Raw genomic sequence first — 22,254 nt, 5'->3', positions numbered from 1 at the left:
ACGGCTATCCTGAAGAGTCGCAGCACGCATAAATGACATGTATTCCCACTAGACAACGGGTTTGGGCCTAACTACACATATACTTACGGAGATATCTCACCTAAGGGACCTGAATGGTGGTTTGCGAATTTGGTAACCACAACAATATATATATATATATATATATATATATATATATATATATATATATATATATATATATATATATATATATATATACATAGATACATAAAAGAAAGTGAACGCAGCGAAGCGCTGCTCCGGGCCATGCTCCCACACCTGACGCGACCTTTCATGGGTGCCTTCGGTATGATGCCATCATTGCAATTGAAGAATGCCACATCGAATCAGTAGAAAAGATTTTGAGGGTCAAATCAGGATAAAATGGTTCACAGAAAATACATTTGATGACACCATCAGTCACGTGATTCGGCAGCCATATTGATTTTAAAAAGAAACTTTGAAAAATATTCTCTGAACTGGCTGAATCGATTGAATAGTGATGAAAGCCGTCAGGGGTCAGGATCAGGTGTCCAATCAAAATGGGGTTGCATCAAAGTGGGACGTCATAGTACCTGGTCATCAGTGCCAGCAGTTATAAAGCTGAGTTCAAATAATGTCATGAATTATGTTACACACCAGTGCACAAACACCACACAAAAGAAGTTCTGGCAAGGGTCTGCAATCTCTGATCACTCTTTCAAGTTTTCTTTGCAAACGTTATAGTTGATCTGAGTCTATAACTTCGAGTAGATCTTTCTCTACTGGTGCTGCTGCAACATTTCCTCTTGTCATTCTCTGGTCCTGTTGTGGAGTTTTCAGTTTTATTTCTTCATTCAATTCTCCAACCTGTTGCCCAATTTCTGTTTCTGTTGTGATCAAATTTGAAATCTCATCTGTTTCTGTTTTCCTATCTTGTTCGATTTTCTGTGTATCATTAGTAAGTTCTGTTGGTTGTTCCTTTTCGTTGGGAGTTTGTACTCTGGGAATCTCATCCCAAATATATGTCTCGTCATTCCATTGTGACATTGGTGGTCGGTCGCCATTTATAGGTGACCGGCCATTTCTTATTGCCTCATCAGTTTGTTCATCTCTTATTATTCTGAATATTTATTCCCAGGTGTCCGCACTTCCCTTTCTCACACTTTTTCGTTTGGAATATCCCATTGCCCATATCAAGGCCCATTTTTCCTTCTTTGTACAGTATTTCATTTTTACCCTGATTCTCTCTCCTTGGATGGTCCGATTTTTGTCTCCCATTTGTTGTTGTCTTGCTTTCTCAGTTATTTCCTTTATTCTGTCCTGGGTGAACTATCTTTGCCTCTTTGATGCTCTTGAATTGAATTTCGGACATGGAACACCTTCGTCCTTGCTGCCAGCTTTGTTTGTTTCAATTGTTTCATGAATCTGCACCGTTCGTTCCCCATCCTTCGTGCGTTGAATACGCTTTGCAGTGGAGGATGATTTCCTTCTCCTCGAAGCTCCACCTCTGTTCATGTTATGTATTCTTCTCAGATTCATCTGCAACCTTGTAGTTGTTGGTTGTGGAACAGGCAACACCTTTTTAGCTTTGGTCTGGAGCTCTTTCCTCTCGTGGGGTAGGGATCCCCTTCCTCACTGGAGAAGGTGCAGTCATTGTCCTTTTCAACACACATCGCGGTTGATCGGTGTGGCCTCACAGAGTTCGGCCTCAGCCTCCCAGAGGACTGTGTCCCTTTATTCATTTTCTGTGAATGATTGTCATTGTTTGGCATATTTTTGTTGCAGTCAGTCATTTTGCTCTCCCTAAGAGGCCGTAGGACCTCGGCTGCTTCACAGGGGTTACAGATGACACTCAGAGAAGTGGTGCCATGAAGGTATATGCCAAGGTTGTGTTTCTGCCTGCTCGCTTTCTCCTCACTGGTTTGTTTAATAGCTTGCCATTGCTCGGAAACACTCACAGGGGAGAGGGAGGGGGGTATCCACAACAAAACTCTTCTCGCCAGTGTGACTTTGTTTGTTTATTCAAGTTTGATGAATGATGAAAAAACTTAAAACACACACAGAACACTTTTCGGTTTCTCCCTAGTTCGAGTTCGTTAATGTGGATTCAAGGCTGGTAATTGACTAAAATCCGAAGAACATACAGAACACTTGAACGGTTTCTCCCCAGTGTGAGTTCGTTTGTGGATTTTCAAGTTTGATAACCAACTAAAATCCTTAGAACACACAGAACACTTGAACGGTTTCTCCCCAGTGTGAGTTCGTTTATGGTAATTCAAGTGTGCTGATTGACCAAAAACTTTAGAACACACAAAACACGTGTATGGTTTCTCCCCAGTGTGAGTTCGTTTGTGGATTTTCAAGTTTGATAACCGACTAAAATCCTTAGAACACACAGAACACTTGTAGGGTTTCTCCCCAGTGTGAGTTCGTTTGTGGTTATTCAAGGTTGATGAGGCACGAAAATATTTGGAACACACTGAACACTTGTAGGGTTTCTCCCCAGTGTGAGTTCGTTTATGGTAATTCAAGTGTGCTGATTGACCAAAAACTTTAGAACACACAAAACACGTGTATGGTTTCTCCCCAGTGTGAGTTCGTTTGTGTTTATTGAAGTTTGATACCTGACTAAAATCCTTCGAACACACAGAACACTTGTAAGGTTTCTCTCCAGTGTGAGTTCGTTTGTGGTTTTTCAAGGTCGTTGAGTCACGAAAATATTTAGAACACACAGAACACTTGTAAGGTTTCTCCCCAGTGTGAGTTCGTTTGTGTCTATTCAAGTGTGATAACTGAATAAAATCCTTAGAACACACAGAACACTTGTACGGTTTCTCCCCAGTGTGAGTTCGTTTGTGTCTATTCAAGGTTGATGAATGACTAAAATCCTTACAACACACAGAACATTTGTTCGGTTTGTCCCCAGTGTGAGTTCGTTTGTTGTTCTCCCGTTGGTTGGAATGATGATGGAAATGATCTTCTTTGTTGAAGAACTGTGCAGAGTTGGTGAAATAAACGGTTTTCATTTCTTTCTCTGCAAAGAAAAAGGAACCACCACAACTTATTGGGTCATGATATGGTTACTGCAAAGAATTGTGGGATATCATCATTGTCAGGTTAATTCAATGTGGAGGACGTGAGACATTCATTGTGAAGGAAAGATAAATCGATGTTGCTAGTTTTCCATGTTTGATGATTTCCAAGAACCAACCAGCCAGATGAACTGAGATGATCGTTGAAAAACAAAACAAGAAAAAGAACAATCAGAGATTGCAACCCTCACCAGGACTTGTGTTGTGTAGTGTTTGGGTCGTTTTGTGTGGAGTGTTTTGTGCGGTGTTTGTGTGTTGGTGTGCTTTGTGTAAGAGACATAACTAGAACTGCTGGCACTGATGACCGGGTACCAAGACGTTCTGCTTTGATTGTACACCTGACACTGACCCATGACGTTTTCAATGATTATTCAATTTAATTCAGAATTTGATGAAAATAAATTGAATTCAAATCAAATGGAAGACCAAATAGGTACAGTCATGCATTGGCGTCATTTGAAGGAACCAGAACAAGGAAAAAACAAAGGTGAAGTCATCAGGAGGAACCTGGATGGGATTCACATTTCACCTGCAACTCCTCTACCCTCAAACCCAAACAGGCACAGCCAAGTGATCCTGATTAAATAAAATAAAAAGGAAAAAAGAAACCACATCAAGAAAAACTAAATATTTCTGCCTGTCAGACCATGTGTCCAATGAAGTTGAAATTTAAAACATGTATTCCACATCACTAGATCATCATGGTGAAGTTTCACATTTATTGAGTAAGCGGTTCTGGAGAAAATATTATTTAATATTTCTTTCAATCCAATATGGCTGCAAAACCATATGATCTTTCAATTACTCCTGAACAAACTTGCACACCCATGGTTTGGGGAACATTTGTGTGAAGTTTCCCCTCGATCTGTCCAGCCATTCTTGAGATTTTTATTGCTTTGAGGATAAATCCAATATGGCTGCCAAAACCATGTAACCTATGATGTCAAATGTGTGAATATTTTTGTTCCTCGTGGAGAGGTGGTCATACATGTAAAGTTTCGCCTTAATCTCTTCAGCCACTTCAGAGAAGATTTTTGAAGGTATTTTTTTATATTAACAATATGGCTGCCGAATCACGTGACTGATGACGTCATCATTTTTTTTCTGGAGACCATTTTATCCCGAGGTGACCCTAAAAAATGTTTGTACAGCTCAGATGTAGCGTTCTATTTCTACAATTGTGAAGTCATCACGAAGGCACGATGCTGTCATAAAAAAAATCACTTATTGCGCATGAGGAGTACTTGCCGTGGTGCCAAGTTTCAATTGTTTCCGTTGTGCGGTTTCAGAGAAAAAGAGGTCCAAAGTTTTTCCGTTTTTCCAACATGCTTGCCACTCCACGTGATATATGACGTCATTATTATGATTAAATCATTCTACACGTGGAGCCACACATATGGTGAAAATTTCGTCTCCGATAAGTGGTTGTGGAGAAAAACACTAAAGTTCTGTGTGGACAAACAGACAGACAGACAAACAGACAAATGAAAAATCACTCGCAGAGTGACACTTGGTGAAACGGAACAGCACTCGGAAAAGTGCGTACCTCCGCCAGGCTGAACAGTTTACAATTTCTTTCCCACTGATCGGCCAGATCGGAATCCAGATCTTCACCAAAATCGAATCGGCTTGTTCTTGTCACCAATAATCTCCTCCACCTCGTTGTGTCAGAACTCGTCCATAACTTTTTCAGATCTCAAGCTGAATATAGTTTCTGACTCATCTCTCAATGATGAAGAAACAGTTTAAAAAAAACTTAAATAATTCTCGTGTCCAGATCTGGATTCGGATCTTCACCAAAATGAAGCGTTGCTATCCTTGGCCGGTCACGTACACACACCAAAAATTTCAGAACGATTGTTTGAAAACTGTGGCCAAAAAACGTGTGACAAAAGGACAAACAGACAGACAAACGTGACAGACCAACAAAGTTGGCAAAAAAATTTGTTGCCAAGTAACAAACATAAAAACGGACCCAAATGCAACCCCCTCGCCTCTGGTGAGTGTAACGAGGGAGTTCATGGAACACTTTACCCCACGTCATGTTGAGAAACACATGTAAAGGGCCTTTTGAACTCTTTCTTTGCGTTTGTGAGTAAAATCGATATTGTGGACGAAAGTGTATATAAACATATATATATATATATATATATATATATATATATATATATATATATATATATATATATATATATATATATATATATATTTATATATATACATATAGATATATATATATATATATATATATATATATATATATATATATATATATATATATATAGATATATAGGTATATATATATATATATATATATATATATATATATATATATATACATAGATACATAAAAGAAAGTGAACGCAGCGAAGCGCTGCTCCGGGCCATGCTCCCACACCTGACGCGACCTTTCATGGGTGCCTTCGGTATGATGTCATCATTGCAATTGAAGAATGCCACATCGAATCAGTAGAAAAGATTTTGAGGGTCAAATCAGGATAAAATGGTTCACAGAAAATACATTTGATGACACCATCAGTCACGTGATTCGGCAGCCATATTGATTTTAAAAAGAAACTTTGAAAAATATTCTCTGAACTGGCTGAATCGATTGAATAGTGATGAAAGCCGTCAGGGGTCAGGATCAGGTGTCCAATCAAAGTGGGGTTGCATCAAAGTGGGACGTCTTAGTACCTGGTCATCAGTGCCAGCAGTTATAAAGCTGAGTTCAAATAATGTCATGAATTATGTTACACACCAGTGCACAAACACCACACAAAAGAAGTTCTGGCAAGGGTCTGCAATCTCTGATCGCTCTTTCAAGTTTTCTTTGCAAACGTTATAGTTGATCTGAGTCCATAACTTCGAGTAGATCTTTCTCTACTGGTGCTGCTGCAACATTTCTTCTTGTCATTCTCTGGTCCTGTTGTGGAGTTTTCAGTTTTGTTTCTTCATTCAATTCTCCAACCTGTTGCCCAATTTCTGTTTCTGTTGTTGTGATCAAATTTTAAATCTCATCTGTTTCTGTTTTCCTATCTTGTTCGATTTTCTGTGTATCATTAGTAAGTTCTGTTGATTGTTCCTTTTCGTTGGGAGTTTGCACTCTGGGAATCTCATCCCAAATATATGTCTCGTCATTCCACTGTGACATTGGTGGTCGGTCGCCATTTATAGGTGACCGACCATTTCTAATTACCTCTTCAGTTTGTTCATCTCTTATCCTTCGTTCTTCCTTCGTGAATATTTTCCCTTCGCAGATCTTGTTTTTCTTGGAGTCGAGGGGTGCCCGATTAAAATTACCTTTATCAGGGAATAGTCTTCTGAATATTTATTCCCAGGTGTCCACACTTCCCTTTATCACACCTTTTTGTTTGGAATATCCCATGCCCATATCAAGGCCCATTTTTCCTTCTTTGTACAGTATTTCATTTTTACCCTGATTCTCTCTCCTTGGATGGTCCGATTTTTGTCTCCCATTTGTTGTTGTCTTGCTTTCTCAGTTATTTCCTATATTCTGTCCTGGGTGAACTATCTTTGCCTCTTTGATGCTCTTGAATTGAATTTCGGACATGGAACACCTTCGTCCTTGCTGCCAGCTTTGTTTGTTTCAATTGTTTCATGAATCTGCACTGTTCGTTCCCCATGCTTCGTGCGTTGAATACGCTTTGCAGTGGAGGATGATTTCCTTCTCCTCGCAGCTCCACCTCTGTTCATGTATTCTTCTCAGATTCATCTGCAACCTTGTAGTTGTTGGTTGTGGAACAGGCAACACCTTTTTAGCTTTGGTCTGGAGCTCTTTCCTCTCGTGAGGTAGGGATCCCCTTCCTCACTGGAGAAGGTGCAGTCATTGTCCTTTTCAACACACATCGCGGTTGATCGGTGTGGCCGCACAGAGTTCGGCCTCAGCCTCCCAGAGGACTGTGTCCCTTTATTCATTTTGTGTGAATGATTGTCATTGTTTGGCATATTTTTGTTGCAGTCAGTCATTTTGCTCTCCCTAAGAGGCCGTAGGACCTCGGCTGCTTCACAGGGGTTACCAATGACACTCAGAGAAGTGGTGCCATGAGGGTATATGCCAAGGTTGTGTTTCTGCCTGCTCGCTTTCTCCTCACTGGTTTGTTTAATAGCTTGCCATTGCTCGGAAACACTCACAGGGGGGAGCGCAGGGTATCCGCAACAAAACTCTTCTCGCCAGTGTGAGTTTGTTTGTTTATTCAAGTTTGATGAATGATGAAAAAACTTACAACACACAGAACACTTTTCGGTTTCTCTCTCGTACAAGTTCGTTAATGTGTATTCAAGGCTGGTAATTGACTAAAATCCGAAGAACATACAGAACACTTGTACGGTTTCTCCCCAGTGTGAGTTCGTTTGTGGATTTTCAAGTTTGATAACCAACTAAAATCCTTAGAACACACTGAACACTTGAACGGTTTCTCCCCAGTGTGAGTTCGTTTGTGGTTATTCAAGGTTGATGAGTCACGAAAATATTTGGAACACACTGAACACTTGTAGGGTTTCTCCCCAGTGTGAGTTCGTTTATGGTAATTCAAGTGTGATGACTGACGAAAAACTTTAGAACACAAAGAACACTTGTACGGTTTCTCCCCAGTGTGAGTTCGTTTGTGGTAAGTGAAGTGTGCTGATTGACCAAAAACTTGAGAACACACAAAACACTTGTACGGTTTCTCCCGAGTGTGAGTTCGTTTGTGGTTTTTCAAGGTCGTTGAGTCACGAAAATATTTGGAACACACAGAACACTTGTAAGGTTTCTCCCCAGTGTGAGTTCGTTTGTGTCTATTCAAGTGTGATAACCGAATAAAATCCTTAGAACACACAGAACACTTGTACGGTTTCTCCCCAGTGTGAGTTCGTTTGTGGTTTTTCAAGGTCGTTGAGTCACGAAAATATTTGGAACACACAGAACACTTGTACGGTTTCTCCCCAGTGTGAATTCGTTTGTGTTTAGTCAAGGTTGATGAATGACGAAAATCCTTACAACACAGAGAACACTTGTACGGTTTGTCCCCAGTGCGAGTTCGTTTGTTGTTCTCCCGTTGGTTGGAATGATGATAGAAATGATCTTCTTTGTTGAAGAACTGTGCAGAGTTGGTAAAATAAACGGTTTTCATTTCTTTCTCTGCAAAGAAAAAGGAACCGCCACAACTAATTGGGTCATGATATGGTTATTGCAAAGAATTGTGGGATATCATCATTGTCAGGTTAATTCAATGTGGAGGACGTGAGACATTCATTGTGAAGGAAAGATAAATGGATGTTGCTAGTTTTCCATGTTTGATGATTTCCAATAACCAACCAGCCAGATGAACTGAGATGATCGTTGAAAAACAAAACAAGAAAAAGAACAATCATAGATTGCAACCCTCACCAGGACTTGTGTTGTGTGGTGTTCGGGTCGTTTTGTGTGGAGTGTTTTGTGCGGTGTTTGTGTGTTGGTGTGCTTTGTGTAAGAGACATAACTAGAACTGCTGGCACTGATGACCGGGTACCAAGACGTTCTGTTTTGATTGCACACCTGACCCTGACCCATGACGTTTTTCATTATTATGATTCAATTTAATTCAAAATGTGATTAAAATATATTTAATTCAAATCAAATGGAAGACCAAATAGGTGCAGTCCTGCATTGGCGTCATTCGAAGGAACCAGAACAAGGAAAAAACAAAGATGAAGTCATCAGGAGGAACCTGGATGGGATTCACATTTCACCTGCAACTCCTGTCCCCTCAAATCCATCCAGCCAAGTGATACTTATTAAATAACAAAAAAAAGGAAAAAAGAACCCACATCAAAAAATTAAATATTTCTGCCTGTCAGACCATGTGTCCGATGAAGTTGAAATTTAAAACATGTATTCCACATCACCACGAGATCATAATGGTGAAGTTTCACATTTATTCATTAAGCGGTTCTGGAGAAAATATTATTTAATATTTCTTTCAATCCAATATGGCTGCCAAACCATGTGATCTTTCAATTACTCCTGAACAAACTTGCACACCCATGGTTTGGGGAACATTTGTGTGAAGTTTCCCCTCGATCTGTCCAGCCATTCTGGAGAAGATTTTTATTGCTTTGAGGATAAATCCAATATGGCTGCCAAACCCTGTGATGTCAGATGTGTAAACCTTTGGTTCCTCATGGATAGGCGGTCATACGAGTAAAGTTTCGCCTCAATCTGTTCAGCCACTTCAGAGAAGATTTTCGAAGGTTGTTTAAAAAAAAAATGGCTGCCGAATCATGTGACCGATGACGTCATCAAATTTTGTTCTGTGGACTATTTTATCCATACGTGACCCTCCAAAATGTTTATACTGATCAGATGTAGCATTCTACATGTGCTATGATGACGTCAAAATGAAGGCATCTATGACGTAATAAAAATAATTTATTCCACATCAGGAGTACTTGTCATGTGCTAAGTTTCAATTATTTCCTCGGTGCAGTTTCAGAGATACAGAGGTCCAAAGTTTTTCCAACATGGCTGCCACACCACGTCATCTATGACGTCACAATTATAATTTTATCATTTTACATGAGGAGTCGCACCGATGTTGAGAATTTCGTCTCAATCCGACAAGTGGTTGCGGAGAAAAACACGAAGTTCTGTACAGACAAACAAACAAACCTAAAATCACTCATGGAGTGACACTTGGTGAAACGGAACACCACTCGGTGGAGCACACACCTCCACCAGGGTGAACAGTTCACATTTTGTATCCACTGATAGGTCGGATCTGGATTCGGACCTGAACCAAAATCGAATCGGCTTGTTCTTGTCACCGATCCAACTCATCCACCTCGTTTTGTCACAACTCGTCCACAACATCCTCAGATCTCATGATGTTCATCGTTTTTGTCGACATGTGTCTCAATGGTGAAGAATTACTTACAATATCAAAATAATTCTTCTCTTCGGATCCGGATCTTCACTGAAATCGAATCAATTTGTTCTGATCACACACCGAACCTGTTCTCCAAATACCGTCCGAATCCGTGCACAACTTATTGTGAACTATAATTGTGACGTCATAGATGACGTGGTGAGGCAGCCATGTTGGAAACACTTTGGACCTTCTTGAGATATATCTTGTTCACACACAAACAGAGGGGGGTGGAAACAACCTCTGACCAACGTCCGTGGTGGAGGTAACAATGACGTGCGAAGAGGGAGGGATGAGCACAGCGCGTGCACGGACTTCCCCGACACGGTGATGACGTCATTCCGCCTCAGCTCACCACCCCCCAAACCCCCACATCCCTCCCGGATCCCTCCCTACTAACCGGGCCGACTTTGCTGCCCCTGACAGTCGATGAAACTTGCTGCGACCAGCAACGCGTCCGCGTCCATCGCTGCTTCTTCAAATGGAGGATCCCAGGTCTCAGGGGACCCCTTCCCGCCGCCTCCAAGGGGTCGATCGCCTCCAATCGGTGATGTACCCGCTGCCTGAGCTCGGACATCCCCAAAGCGAAATCCGTGATCGCTCACCCCTAACCTCCTCGAGGGCGGAACGGGACCGAAACCCCGTTGTTCTGTCTCCTACAAACGAACCAACCAACGTCCCGTACTCCCCACGTCCGTACTGCGGCGGCTCGGCGCGATCAGTGGCCACAGGCGGAAGGAGAAGACGAACAAAACTTCACCACAGCGCGTTGTTCACAAAATGGCGGAAGAGGCGAGCACAAGGGCGGGATCACGTGACGTCAAATCCGCGGGCGGGTCGCAAAGAGCGGACTGGATGTTTGGATTCGGAGTGGTATTTTCCACTCAACTCGGGGCGAACAGATAAAGCAGAGGATTTCCCATGGAATCAGAAAGACTACCGATGAAGTGATGGTTTCACAAGGGAGAGAGAACATCAAAAACTCCATCGAACTGACAATCCCACGGGATTTAAATAATTTATTTATAAACCCCAATGAACTACACAAGGTCCTGTACTTTGTATTAATACATCGTGTGGAGAGTAATCCGTTATAAATGTGTTTTTAATCTGAATAAACATCGTCTCTGTAATTCACGAGGAGGCCTCGAGCGCCCTCCCTCGATATTAAAGTGCGTTTCCATAGCAACCACGTTCCTGTAACTCGTCTCCAAGGAGTGCCACGTGACCCCGCAGGGTGCCCGCCCCGCCCACTGCAAGCTCCGCCCACCGCTTGTCGGCTCCAAATCATTCCATTGAGGGATTTAAGTGGATACCGTTACGTACGGGACATTGTGTGATTTATATTTTCAAATATTCCCTTCATATGTTTGAAGAATTGTTCGTCGAACTTCTTGTAATTGTCTGTCTTAAGCCAGCTCAGCGAAGGGTTTGTCTTAAGCGGGCTCTTCCATGAGCCTCGAATCTGTGCAGAAAAACAACACACAATCTGTCACCCCGGTGTCTCACAATCCAGGTGAATCATCACTGTGTAGCCCACCCCTCGGACGGACGTTAAACGGGCTGCCCCCATCAGTCAGTCGATGTTAATGATCCCAGTGTCCTTCACGAAGAGGTGGCGAGCTATCGCCGGCACCCTGAACAAATTACTGCCCTGACTTCCCGGCCCGGATTGTGTTGTCGCTTCGTAACTGCCGCAGCAGCACAGACGCTCTCTGTACGTGACGATCGGACGATGATGCTTTGATCGTTACATCTTGAAGGAGATTTTGGCGGGAACTGAATTCCACAGTCGATCGTTGTACTCGTCCATCACTCTCTTGCCGTCATGACGTCATCCGGACGAGCGCGTTACATTTCTTTCATCAATCGCACATTTTTTTATTTTGATCGTTCCAAAGTTCTACTTTTGAGAATTAACCGCTTATTTTATCGTTTTTTAAAATAAAATTACATTTAGTTTGAATGTTTAATAATTGCTGCACACGACCCCTGTGCTGCAGCCGGAAGTAGACGGTGTATGGTGGCAGCGCTGTTTAGTCGGGCTGGAATTTATAGCTTCACGTTCGGTTCGAACTGCAGTACATTTCGAAATGTGAAAACATTTTAAATATGAGGTACATGTTGTTGTTTTTTTTTTTTTCTTCCGCTCTCGTACTTCAGAGAATCAGTATTCGAGGTGAAAAGCGCGCGATGGCTGACGTCATCGTCTCGTGAAACGCGTGACGTCACAATTCCCGCCTTTTTCTGCGCCATCTCATCGCGTGAGAAAGTGAGAGCGATTTATCGAACGGCTCTGAGAAGCACCGGCGGTCAGGATTCGCTGTATGAAGGAAGTGAGTGATGAAGTAGAGGAGGGGACCTGTGGAAGAGGAGGAACCTCACAGGCGGGTAAGTGTGAAACGAGAGTTCGATTCGGGGACGACGATCCAACTCGTTCGATCGCCTGTTCGAAGAACAGAGCTATAGCTTTTTTTTTTTTTTTGCATTTCTACATGTTTTGATTGATTTCCAACCCCCACCCCCCAAAAAAAATTGTTAGAGAAAAAAATTTTTTTTTTTGCATTTCTACATATTTTAAGTGATTTCCAACCCCCCCCCTCCACAAAAAAAAATTGAGAATTTTTTTTTTTGCATTTCTACATGTTTTAAGTGATTTCCAACCCCCACCCCCAAAAAAATTGAGAAAAATTTTTTTTTTTGCATTGCGACATGTTTTAAGTGATTTCCAACCCCCACCTCCCCGAAAAAAAATTTATAAAAAATGTTTTTTTTTTTTGCATTTCTACATGTTTTAAGTGATTTCCAACCCCCCCTCCCCCAAAAAAAATTGAGAAAAAAAATTTTTTTTTGCATTTGTACATGTTTTAAGTGATTTACAAATCCCACCTCCCCGAAAAAAAATTTAGAAAAAAAAAATTTTTTTTTTTTGCATTTCTACATGTTTTAAGTGATTTCCAACCCCCCCTCCCCCAAAAAAAATTGAGAAAAAAAATTATTTTTTTTGCATTTGTACATGTTTTAAGTGATTTCCAACCCCCACCTCCCCGAAAAAAAATTTAGAAAAAAAATATTTTTTTTTGCATTTCTACATGTTTTAAGTGATTTATAACCCCCCTCCCCCAAAAAAAATTGAAAAAAAAATTTTTTTTTTTTGCATTTGTACATGTTTTAAGTGATTTCTAAACCCCACCTCCCCGAAAAAAAATTTAGAAAAAAAAAATTTTTTTTTTTGCATTTCTACATGTTTTAAGTGATTTCCAACCCCCCCTCCCCAAAAAAAAAATTGTTCGAGAATTTTTTTTTTGCATTTCTACATGTTTTAAGTGATTTCCAACCCCCCCAAAAAGAATTGTAAGAAAAAAAAATTTTTTTTTTGCATTTCTGCATGTTTTAAGTGATTTCTAACCCCCACCCCCCAAAAAAAATTGTTAGAGAAATTTTTTTTTTTTGCATTTCTACATGTTTTAAGTGATTTCAACCCCCCTCCCCAAAAAAATTGAGAAAAAAAATTATTTTTTTGTATTTGTACATGTTTTAAGTGATTTCCAACCCCCACCTCCCCGAAAAAAATTTAGAAAAAAAATATTTTTTTTTGCATTTCTACATGTTTTAAGTGATTTATAACTCCCCTCCCCCAAAAAAATTGAGAAAAAAAAATATTTTTTTTGCATTTCTACATGTTTTAAGTGATTTCCAAACCCCACCTCCCCGATAAAAAATTTAGAAAAAAATTTTTTTTTTTTTGCATTTCTACATGTTTTAAGTGATTTCCAACCCCCACCTCCTCCCCCCCAAAAAAAAGCTGAGAAAAATTTTTTTTTTTGCATTTCTACATGTTTTAAGTGATTTCCAACTCCCACCTCCCCCCCAAAAAAAAAGTTAAGAGAAAAAAAAATTTTTTTTTGCATTTCTACATGTTTTAAGTGATTTCCAACCCCCACCCCCCAAAAAAAATTGTTAGAGAAAATTTTTTTTTTTTTTTGCATTTCTACATGTTTTAAGTGATTTCCAACCCCCACCCGCCAAAAAAAATGTTGGAGAAAAGAACTATAACTCTGTCAGCACTGTTGACATCATATTTAATGAATAAGATATAAGGTTCACTTGAGTGACCCAGCAGTATTGGCGGCGGAGGTTTTGCACTCTCCCGAGTGCTCCCCCTCAAGTTACTGATTACAATATACAAATACATATATTGCTTTAAAATTATTTGGATCAGACTTCACTGCAATGCTTTAAAAAAATATTATTAGACTTGTCTTTTAAAAATGATAAATGTATAAACAGGCGAGCATTAGGTGGCTTTGACACCAACTCTGGTTTTTATGTCCTTTTTCAGAAATGAAACTAAAAGTATTGAAGAATGATTGTGTGCTGAACGTGATTTTTTTTAATGAAGTATTAATTTTTACACCTTGCACCTCCTTTACCTTTTCCCCTCAGGGTTGCGTCGGATCCAGTCCTTGGTTCCAAGGTGAGGAGGCCCTGAGGTGGAACTACTCGTGGAATCTTCTTCAGTGCGTCCGCCCCACGATCTCTATCTCTTGTTTCCTCTCCTGTTTTCCCATTTATTATTTACTTCCTCCTTCTCTCCTTCCATTCCTCCTCTCCCTCTCCAGAGAGGATCCGATGAACTGCTTTGTGCTTCTTCTTCTTCTTCTTCTTCTTCTTCTTCTTCTTCTTCTTCTACAAACCTCTCAGCAATGGCAGAAGTGGGAGCTACCGGTGGGATTCTTCTTCTTCCGTTCTGTTTTCCCACTCTCTCTCTTGCTTCGCCGCTTCTCCCAAAAATCAGAAACTCTCTCTTCAAACATCACCTCTATACCCCCACCGACTCTGTTCTTTCTTCCAGATTGTGGGAGCGTGACTAAAAGACTGAAGGCAGGTGGTCGAACGGCGGATCTTCCTCCTCCTTCGAGAGTCCTTTACCTGCACAAGTTACCTTGGAACGTCAAACAGGAAGATGTTATCGCGCTGGCCTCTCCTTTTGGGAAGGTGACGAATCTACTGCTGCTGGAAAGCAAACGGCAGGTATGGTGATGGTCTTTCATGGCTGATGAACTTGCTCTGAATGGTCATTGGTGTGTAATTACACTTAAACAGCGATTTCTGATAACTTTACATTCCATGGGTAACCTCCACTTTTATCACTTGTTTGACTTGACCAGAGCTGACCCTGAGCTACTTGGACTTTCGGCTCCCCACCCTGGGCTCCCTGGATAAAAATCCGGCCGCTCTGCTCTGTACTCCGCCTTTAACCGGGAAGGGTATGATGTAAAATAAGAGTAAATGCACCTCACTGTGGGATCTCGGCTATCATCGAGGGCATTTCCGTTCCCGGAACAAATTGAGCCGGTTCGGAAATTGACGCGGCTCGGAAATTGATCCGACTCGGAAATTGAGACAGCTCAGAAATTGATCCGGCTCGGAAATTGATCCGGCTCGGAAATTGATCCGGCTCGGAAATTGATGCGGCTCGGAAATTGATCCGGCTCGGAAATTGATCCGGCTCGGAAATTGATCCAGCTCGGAAATTGATCCGGCTCGGAAATTGATCCGGCTCGAAAATTGATGCGGCTCGGAAATTGATCCGACTCAGAAATTGATCCGGCTCGGAAATTGACCCGGTTCGGAAATTGACACGGCTCGGAAATTGATCCGGCTCGAAAATTGATCCGGCTCGGAAATTGATCCGGCTCGGAAATTGATCCGGCTCGGAAATTAATCCGGCTCGGAAATTGATCCAGCTCGGAAATTGATCCGGTTCGGAAATTGATGCGGCTCGGAAATTGATGCGGCTCGGAAATTGATCCGGCTCGGAAATTGATCCGGCTCGGAAATTGATGTGGCTCGGAAATTGATCCGGCTCGGAAATTGATGCGGCTCGGAAATTGATGCGGCTCGGAAATTGATCCAGCTCGGAAATTGATGCGGCTCGGAAATTGATCCGACTCAGAAATTGATCCGGCTCGGAAATTGACCCGGTTCGGAAATTGACACGGCTCGAAAATTGATCCGGCTCGGAAATTGATCCGGCTCGGAAATTTATCCGGCTCGGAAATTAATCCGGCTCGAAAATTGATCCGGTTCGGAAATTGATCCAGCCCGGAAATTGATCCGGTTCGGAAATTGATGCGGCTCGGAAATTGATCCGGCTCGGAAATTGATCCAGCTCGAAAATTGATACGCCTCTGAAATTGATACAATTTAGATATTCGGAGCGCAGGAAAAATAAATACATAAATGGTGCTTTTATTCCTTCCCGGGATCCATAAGGTTTTATTCAAAAATAGCTGGAGGTACTGCTTCGGAGGTAAAAAATAGCCGGAGATACGTATACCACCCGCCGTTCTGGAGAGCTGAGGGTTTAGATGGATGCTGGGATGTGAGGGAAATGCCTGGGGATAGCGTATGGTTGTGTTGTTGATTGGTGCTTTGAGATGACTTGCAATCTTGCAGGCGTTCCTCGAGTTGTGTTAAGAAGAAGTTGCCACGGCAATGATGCGTTCTCATTCGCTAGTTTCTTTCCACATCCGGGGTGACCTCGTTCACATGCAGTACTCCAACCGTGATGAGGTGAAGACTGTTAATCCAAATCAACAAACTGTAAGTTTGAATTCCTTGTGTTGATGTGAGCTCGTGTTTATTTCTTCCTCCCCCACCTTGCCCCCAAATTTAGATCTTAGTCTCTGACCGTGTTTATGTTCCTTGTGTTTTCCATTAGAGAGTGAACGCTGCACTCCAGACTGTGAGTGGCAAAGTCATTTTGGAAGGTGCAATTGGAGATGAGGCACCAGCTGTTCATGCCAGTCCTGTTCTGGATGTCTTTGTAGAAAATTTATTCTTCCCTGTCAGTCTGGATGTTTTGCACCAGGTACTGCAAGGGAGGATGAAGGACTGGGGCATGTTGGGGTTGGGGTTTTCTTGTAACATGTCTCATTGCTGAACAAATCTTTTCTTGATGAATTTTCATTTCGACAAAATCGCCGGAGGCATTATGTTTGTGGTTGACCATCCGGCTGTCCGTGTGTCCCTCGGTCCTTGATAGGTTTTCGTTGTCATGATTACTTAAGAACGGCTGAAGGGATCGAAGTGAAACTTGGTACAACTATGTATAATGATGTGAAGATGAACTGATTCGATTATGGGTGCAAGAGGTCAAAAGTTAGAGGTCATGTCAGATAAAAATGTGACACCTGAGACCATCCAAAGGGATTCAAATCAAACTTGGTACAAGTATGACGATAAATAATTTCTTCAAAAATCTTTCTCTTCATACCCACCAGTGAGAATGATACCAAATTTGGGTTCCAACATCAGGCCAGGATAGGGATTTTAAATTGCCGGTCATTCTGATCACGTGCCTGGAAGTTTGTCAAAATGGCCGACTTTGTCAATATTTGGGAAAATTGCTTAAATTCCTTCAAAAATCTTCTTCTCCATAACCACTGGTGAAAATACCACCAAATTTGGATTCCAACATTAGGATAGGGTCATGATGTTAAATTGCCGGTCATTCTGATCACGTGACCGGAAGTTTGTCAAAATGGCCGACTTTGTCAATATTTGGGAAAATTGCTTAAATTCCTTCAAAAATCTTCTTCTCCATAACTACTGGTGAAAATACCACCAAATTTGGGTTCCAACATTAGGATAGGGTCATGATGTTAAATTGCCTGTCATTCCGATCATGTGACCGGAAGTTTGTCAAAATGGCTGACTGAGTCAATATTTGGGAAAATCGTGTAAATTCCTTCAAAAATCTTCTTCTCCATACCCACTGGTGAGAATACCACCAAATTTGGGTTCCAACATTAGGATAGGGTCCTGATGTTAAATTGCCGGTCATTCCGATCACGTGACCGGAAGTTTGTCAAAATGGCTGACTGAGTCAATATTTGGGAAAATCACGTAAATTCCTTCAAAAATATTCTTCTCCATACCCACGGGTGAGAATACCACCAAATTTGGGTAACAACATTAGCATAGGGTCTTGATGTTAAATTGCCGGTCATTCCGATCACGTGATCGGAAGTTTGTCAAAATGGCTGACTGGGTCAATATTTGGGAAAATCGCATAAATTCCTTCAAAAATGTTCTTCTCCATACCCACTGGTGAGAATACGACCAAATTTGGGTTCCAACATTAGGATAGGGTCTTGATGTTAAATTGCTGGTCATTCCGATCACGTGACTGGAAGTTTGTCAAAATGGCTGAGTCAATATCTGGGAAAATCGCGTAAATTTCTTCAAAAATCGTCTTCTCCATACCCACTGGTGAGAATACCACCAAATTTGGGTTACAACATTAGGCCAGGGCCCAGAGAAGCTACCGGTCCAGTGTTCCTATCTTTTTTCACACGCGCTTGTACATGTATTCACGCATACGCTTATTATCCAGATTATACTGTATGTCAGGATGGTAAAAATATTTTTAATGCTCACATTTCATTCCGGTGTGGCCCGTCATGAGTTCCTTTCCAAACATCCTTATTGCCTTGAGTGAGTCACTAAATCATTACTCCAGGGACTTTCTGAATCTGGGAGGTTGGTGGTTCGAATCCTGATCGAGCCATACCAAAGACTTCAAAATGGTTCAGCGTTTTCAATAAATCCTTGCATGATGCTCAACATTTTAAAAGTACAGCACGGACGTGCAACCCTTCTCGTATTATTCGGGTTCCCTGGGGTGTCCAAAGCAGGAATAATGGAGGGAAGGGATGTTGGATGTAATGTCACCGAACTTTCAAACCAATTGATGAGGTTGTTAGCTCGATTAAATGATCGGTGATGTGGAAAATTTTTAAGATTGAGTACTTTGAATTTGCTTTGCAGATATTCTCCACGTTTGGAACAGTCCTGAAAGTCATCACTTTCACGAGAAATTACCAGTTTCGGGTACTCCTTCAGTTCGCCGATGCTCAGCATGCTCAGCAAGCGAAATTCGTGAGTTATTACAAATAAATTTACACCGCCTCTCCCATTCCTGTGTCCGCCCGATGAATCCTTGCATTTTTAACTTGTGTCTCCGTTCCACACAGTCGTTGAACGGTCGAGACATCTACAACACCTGTTGTACACTCCGCATTGAATCTTCCAAGGTTACCAGTTTGAACGTGCAATTCAACAATGACACGTCTCGTGGCTTTACCCGCCCTGAGCTGCCTCAAGGTGAAGGAGGAGTTGCGGTTGCTGCTGCATTTCAACCTGCAACGGTCGCTGCTGCTGTCGGTGAGACTGACCTGGAATGGAATGGAATCCTTTCATATTCTCTCCTTGTCAAGGCTTCAGTACCCCAAGGCAGTGTTCCAGACCCAGTTTGATTCTCGATCTTTATCCATGATCTCTCTGACTCCCTGGAAAATGATCTTTCTGAGTTTGCTGATGGCTCCATCATCTACCGTAACATCCCTCATCCTTCGGATGCGCAGGCTACAGATTCTTCCCTCTCTTCAGACCTTTAAAAAAAAAATCACAAGTTGGTCAATCACTTGAGATATGTCTTTCAACCCTGACAAATCTCACACTCTCTCTCCGAAAGAACCGTCTGGCAACCCCTGACCCTCCCTCCCCCAATCCAATTTCTTAACAATCCTCTGGAGGAGGTTCAGGCATTCATATTATTGGGTCTCACTGTCAGCCATGATCTTTCTTGGGCAAACCACATTTCAAAGTTGGCCTCCAAAGCCAGCCGAATGGGCATCCTTCGTCGTACAAAGTCCTTATTTGGCACACCTGGACTCCTGTCCACCTACAAGGCCTTTATCCACAGCTTGATGGAGTACTGCTCCCCCTTTTCTGCGCTGGCTCCCCTGCCTCACATCTTGCTCTGCTCGATGCCGTGCAAACCAAGCCCTTCAAGATCAGTGGAATCTCTCACGCTGAAGCTGAGTCGATGGGTCGATCACTTCGCCATCGCAGATGGGTCGGTGATCTCTCTGTCTTTCACCACCTCGTTTCTGGTCTTGCATCCTCTGCTATTTCCGTGCGAGTACACTGAACGTATCAGGACGTCAACAGAACATCGTTTTATGTCCAGATCCGTTCAGTGTATTCGCTCTTCCACGAGCCTTGACCGTATACAACAACAAAAAAGTGAAGACAAAATATGTGATGTCAGAGATCTGCATTTTTGGAACTTCAGCATTTCATTTCAGATGTAGAATGACAAGTACCTCTTGTTCTTCACTGAGTTTCTTATAATTTTGACTGCTTGACAGGGCCATGTGGAAGTAGTCTTCCAGCAGCGACTGGCTTCCCTCAATCTGGTGGTAACTGTTTGTTGGCCGCGTTAACCTTCACTCACCTGGCCATACTGTCCTGCATTTCCTGCACTAAACAGTACTCTTCAGCGATTATTTATATCTGCTTCCAGGGCTCAATGGTCCCGGAATCCGTTTGGGGCCCCCCGCTGTAGCTGCTGTAGTTGGAGTTCCCGCCCCTTCTGCTCTTGTGGCTCCTCTCCCAACCTACAACTCTGTCCTCTTGGCTTCAAATCTGAACATTGAGGTGGGAGATTGAGGGATCATCGGCCATCGGATAGTTTGTACTTTATTTTTAATATATTTGTACATGTGCATGCATCACGTGATTTATACCTGGAAAACTTGGTTTTTAAAAACTTCTTCTTCTGCTTTCCTGGCTTGGTTAAGTGCGATGTGGGATGAACAACAATATAATGTTACGAATCTGGAAGCCATTTGCACACAAACAGACAGCAGTCCCTAAGCTTAGTTATTTCGATAAGTATGTGTTTATAGTCAGGGTCCTTTCCTATGTCTCATGGTAATTTCGTGTGTGCGCTGTGAGTGATTTTATAGTCAGGTCTTATACATCTACTACAACAATGGCACCGTCCCTCACTCAACCCGGTCGCCATTGCTAACGTTTTTTTGGCTGAAGGTGTGGGCGGAGCCTCCCTCGCCTCAGATCGAGGCTCCGCCCCGAAGAAGGGCATAGAGCATTTCCTCCAGCCAATGAGCGAAGGGCGAGCATCGCACACGCGCCCCAGCCAATGGGAGGCCAGCGTGCCAAAAGCTTCTTCAGGAGACGCCTCGACACACCCCCTGAGACGCCTCATCCAATCTGGAGGCTGACTACCTGAGGGGCGGCCCCGCCCAGCCAGATGGGATGTTCGCCCCTCGTACAATCTGGAGGCGAGTCCCTCAGAGCGGTTCCCTCGACCCGCAGGGGAGGGGAAGGATAAGAGTGTGGGCGAGCCGTCGAGAAGGAGAAAGAGAAGAAGCCTCGTCTTGCCTGCTGGCGTTCTCGTCTACCCGCGGGTGCTCGTCTCGGCTGGTCCATTCCGATGCTGGCTGGTGTCCGTTGCGTCATTCCTGGTCCCTGGTGCTTAGTGCTGCGTTGTTGGCGGCGGGTTTGAGTCCCGCCACCAGACAAGCTCGACCAGACCACACGAGGCGGACAGGTGCAAGAATAGGCCCCTGCCCTCAGCTCGCCTTTCCCTCTCGAACTGAAGGGCCAAATAAAGGCTGCGGCCACCATTTCTTTGGGTTTGTATGTGTGTATGTGTGTGTGGTGCCAGTCTTTTAAGTAGAACTGTTGAGTGCTTTTCGCTCACTGTACATTGCCTACATTGCTTTTATTTGGAAAACTCTGCTCTTTGTGTGCTCCCCTCCCGATTATTGTTTATAAATAAACCCCGTGTTAAATGTTCCAGTTCGTTGTTCGTGTTTTGTTTCATTGGCCGAGCATGGTTCGGGCTTAAGAAATAGTAAGGCCGTTGGTGCCGTAAGTTGTCATTGCGACCGGCGCGGCTCTGGTAACTCCGCTCGGTTACGCCGGATCCGAGTCGGTACCTGCCACTCGGTTCGGACAGAGCCGGCCGAGGGTGTGACATACCCGGTAATTTGACGACGTGGGTACTTAGGTATATTGAAATTTGGCTATTGACCCTACCCCACGCCGTCAGAGAATTGGCGATCACGGTCTTTAAGTGACCCGTGACCTTTCGGAGTTGTCCAAGAGTCACGACCTAAATTCCGGGTGTTCGGCGGGAGACGGCTCCACTGCTCCACCGAGTGGTCGTTTATCGCCACCGAACCCCGGCCCACAACAATAATCTTCACATGTGGTTACTGTTGACTAACTATGAACACAAATTGGCTTCTGACTGCGGTTGTGTGAAACCAGGTGAAATCAAAACAAATAAACATGGACAATAAAATGTTTAAAGGAAAGAACACCACGAGATGAAGAGAACATCTGCTTGTGGATTGATACGAGGTGTTGGATAAAGAGCGGCCGCGGCTGGC

The 22,254-nt window shown here is 42.8% G+C and overlaps 1 protein-coding gene and 1 pseudogene across 2 annotated transcripts in view; one reads left to right on the top strand and one right to left on the bottom strand.

Moving 5' to 3' along the window:
- Nucleotides 1-22,254, bottom strand: part of LOC147008163 (uncharacterized) — a 195,652-nt gene that overhangs the window by 109,550 nt on the left and 63,848 nt on the right. The window contains 3 exon segments of the mRNA XM_085865642.1: nucleotides 2,051-3,016; nucleotides 7,366-8,214; nucleotides 10,380-10,635. Of these exon segments, the coding sequence (XP_085721768.1) occupies nucleotides 2,051-3,016; nucleotides 7,366-8,214; nucleotides 10,380-10,635 (2,071 nt within the window).
- Nucleotides 12,005-21,838, top strand: LOC147008166 (polypyrimidine tract-binding protein 3-like; annotated as a pseudogene). The gene is made up of 7 exons (XR_015053592.1): nucleotides 12,005-12,315; nucleotides 14,426-14,456; nucleotides 14,835-15,013; nucleotides 16,442-16,588; nucleotides 16,707-16,856; nucleotides 18,818-18,928; nucleotides 19,024-21,838. The product of XR_015053592.1 is annotated as a polypyrimidine tract-binding protein 3-like (transcript).

This window comes from Eptatretus burgeri, chromosome 21 (genome assembly GCF_056783735.1).
Source record: "Eptatretus burgeri isolate ZD-2024b chromosome 21, Ebu_testis_v1, whole genome shotgun sequence".
Lineage (NCBI taxonomy): Eukaryota > Metazoa > Chordata > Myxini > Myxiniformes > Myxinidae > Eptatretus > Eptatretus burgeri.
The sequence above is the reverse complement of the archived record's forward strand: the minus strand, read 5'-3'. Positions and strand labels throughout refer to the sequence as shown.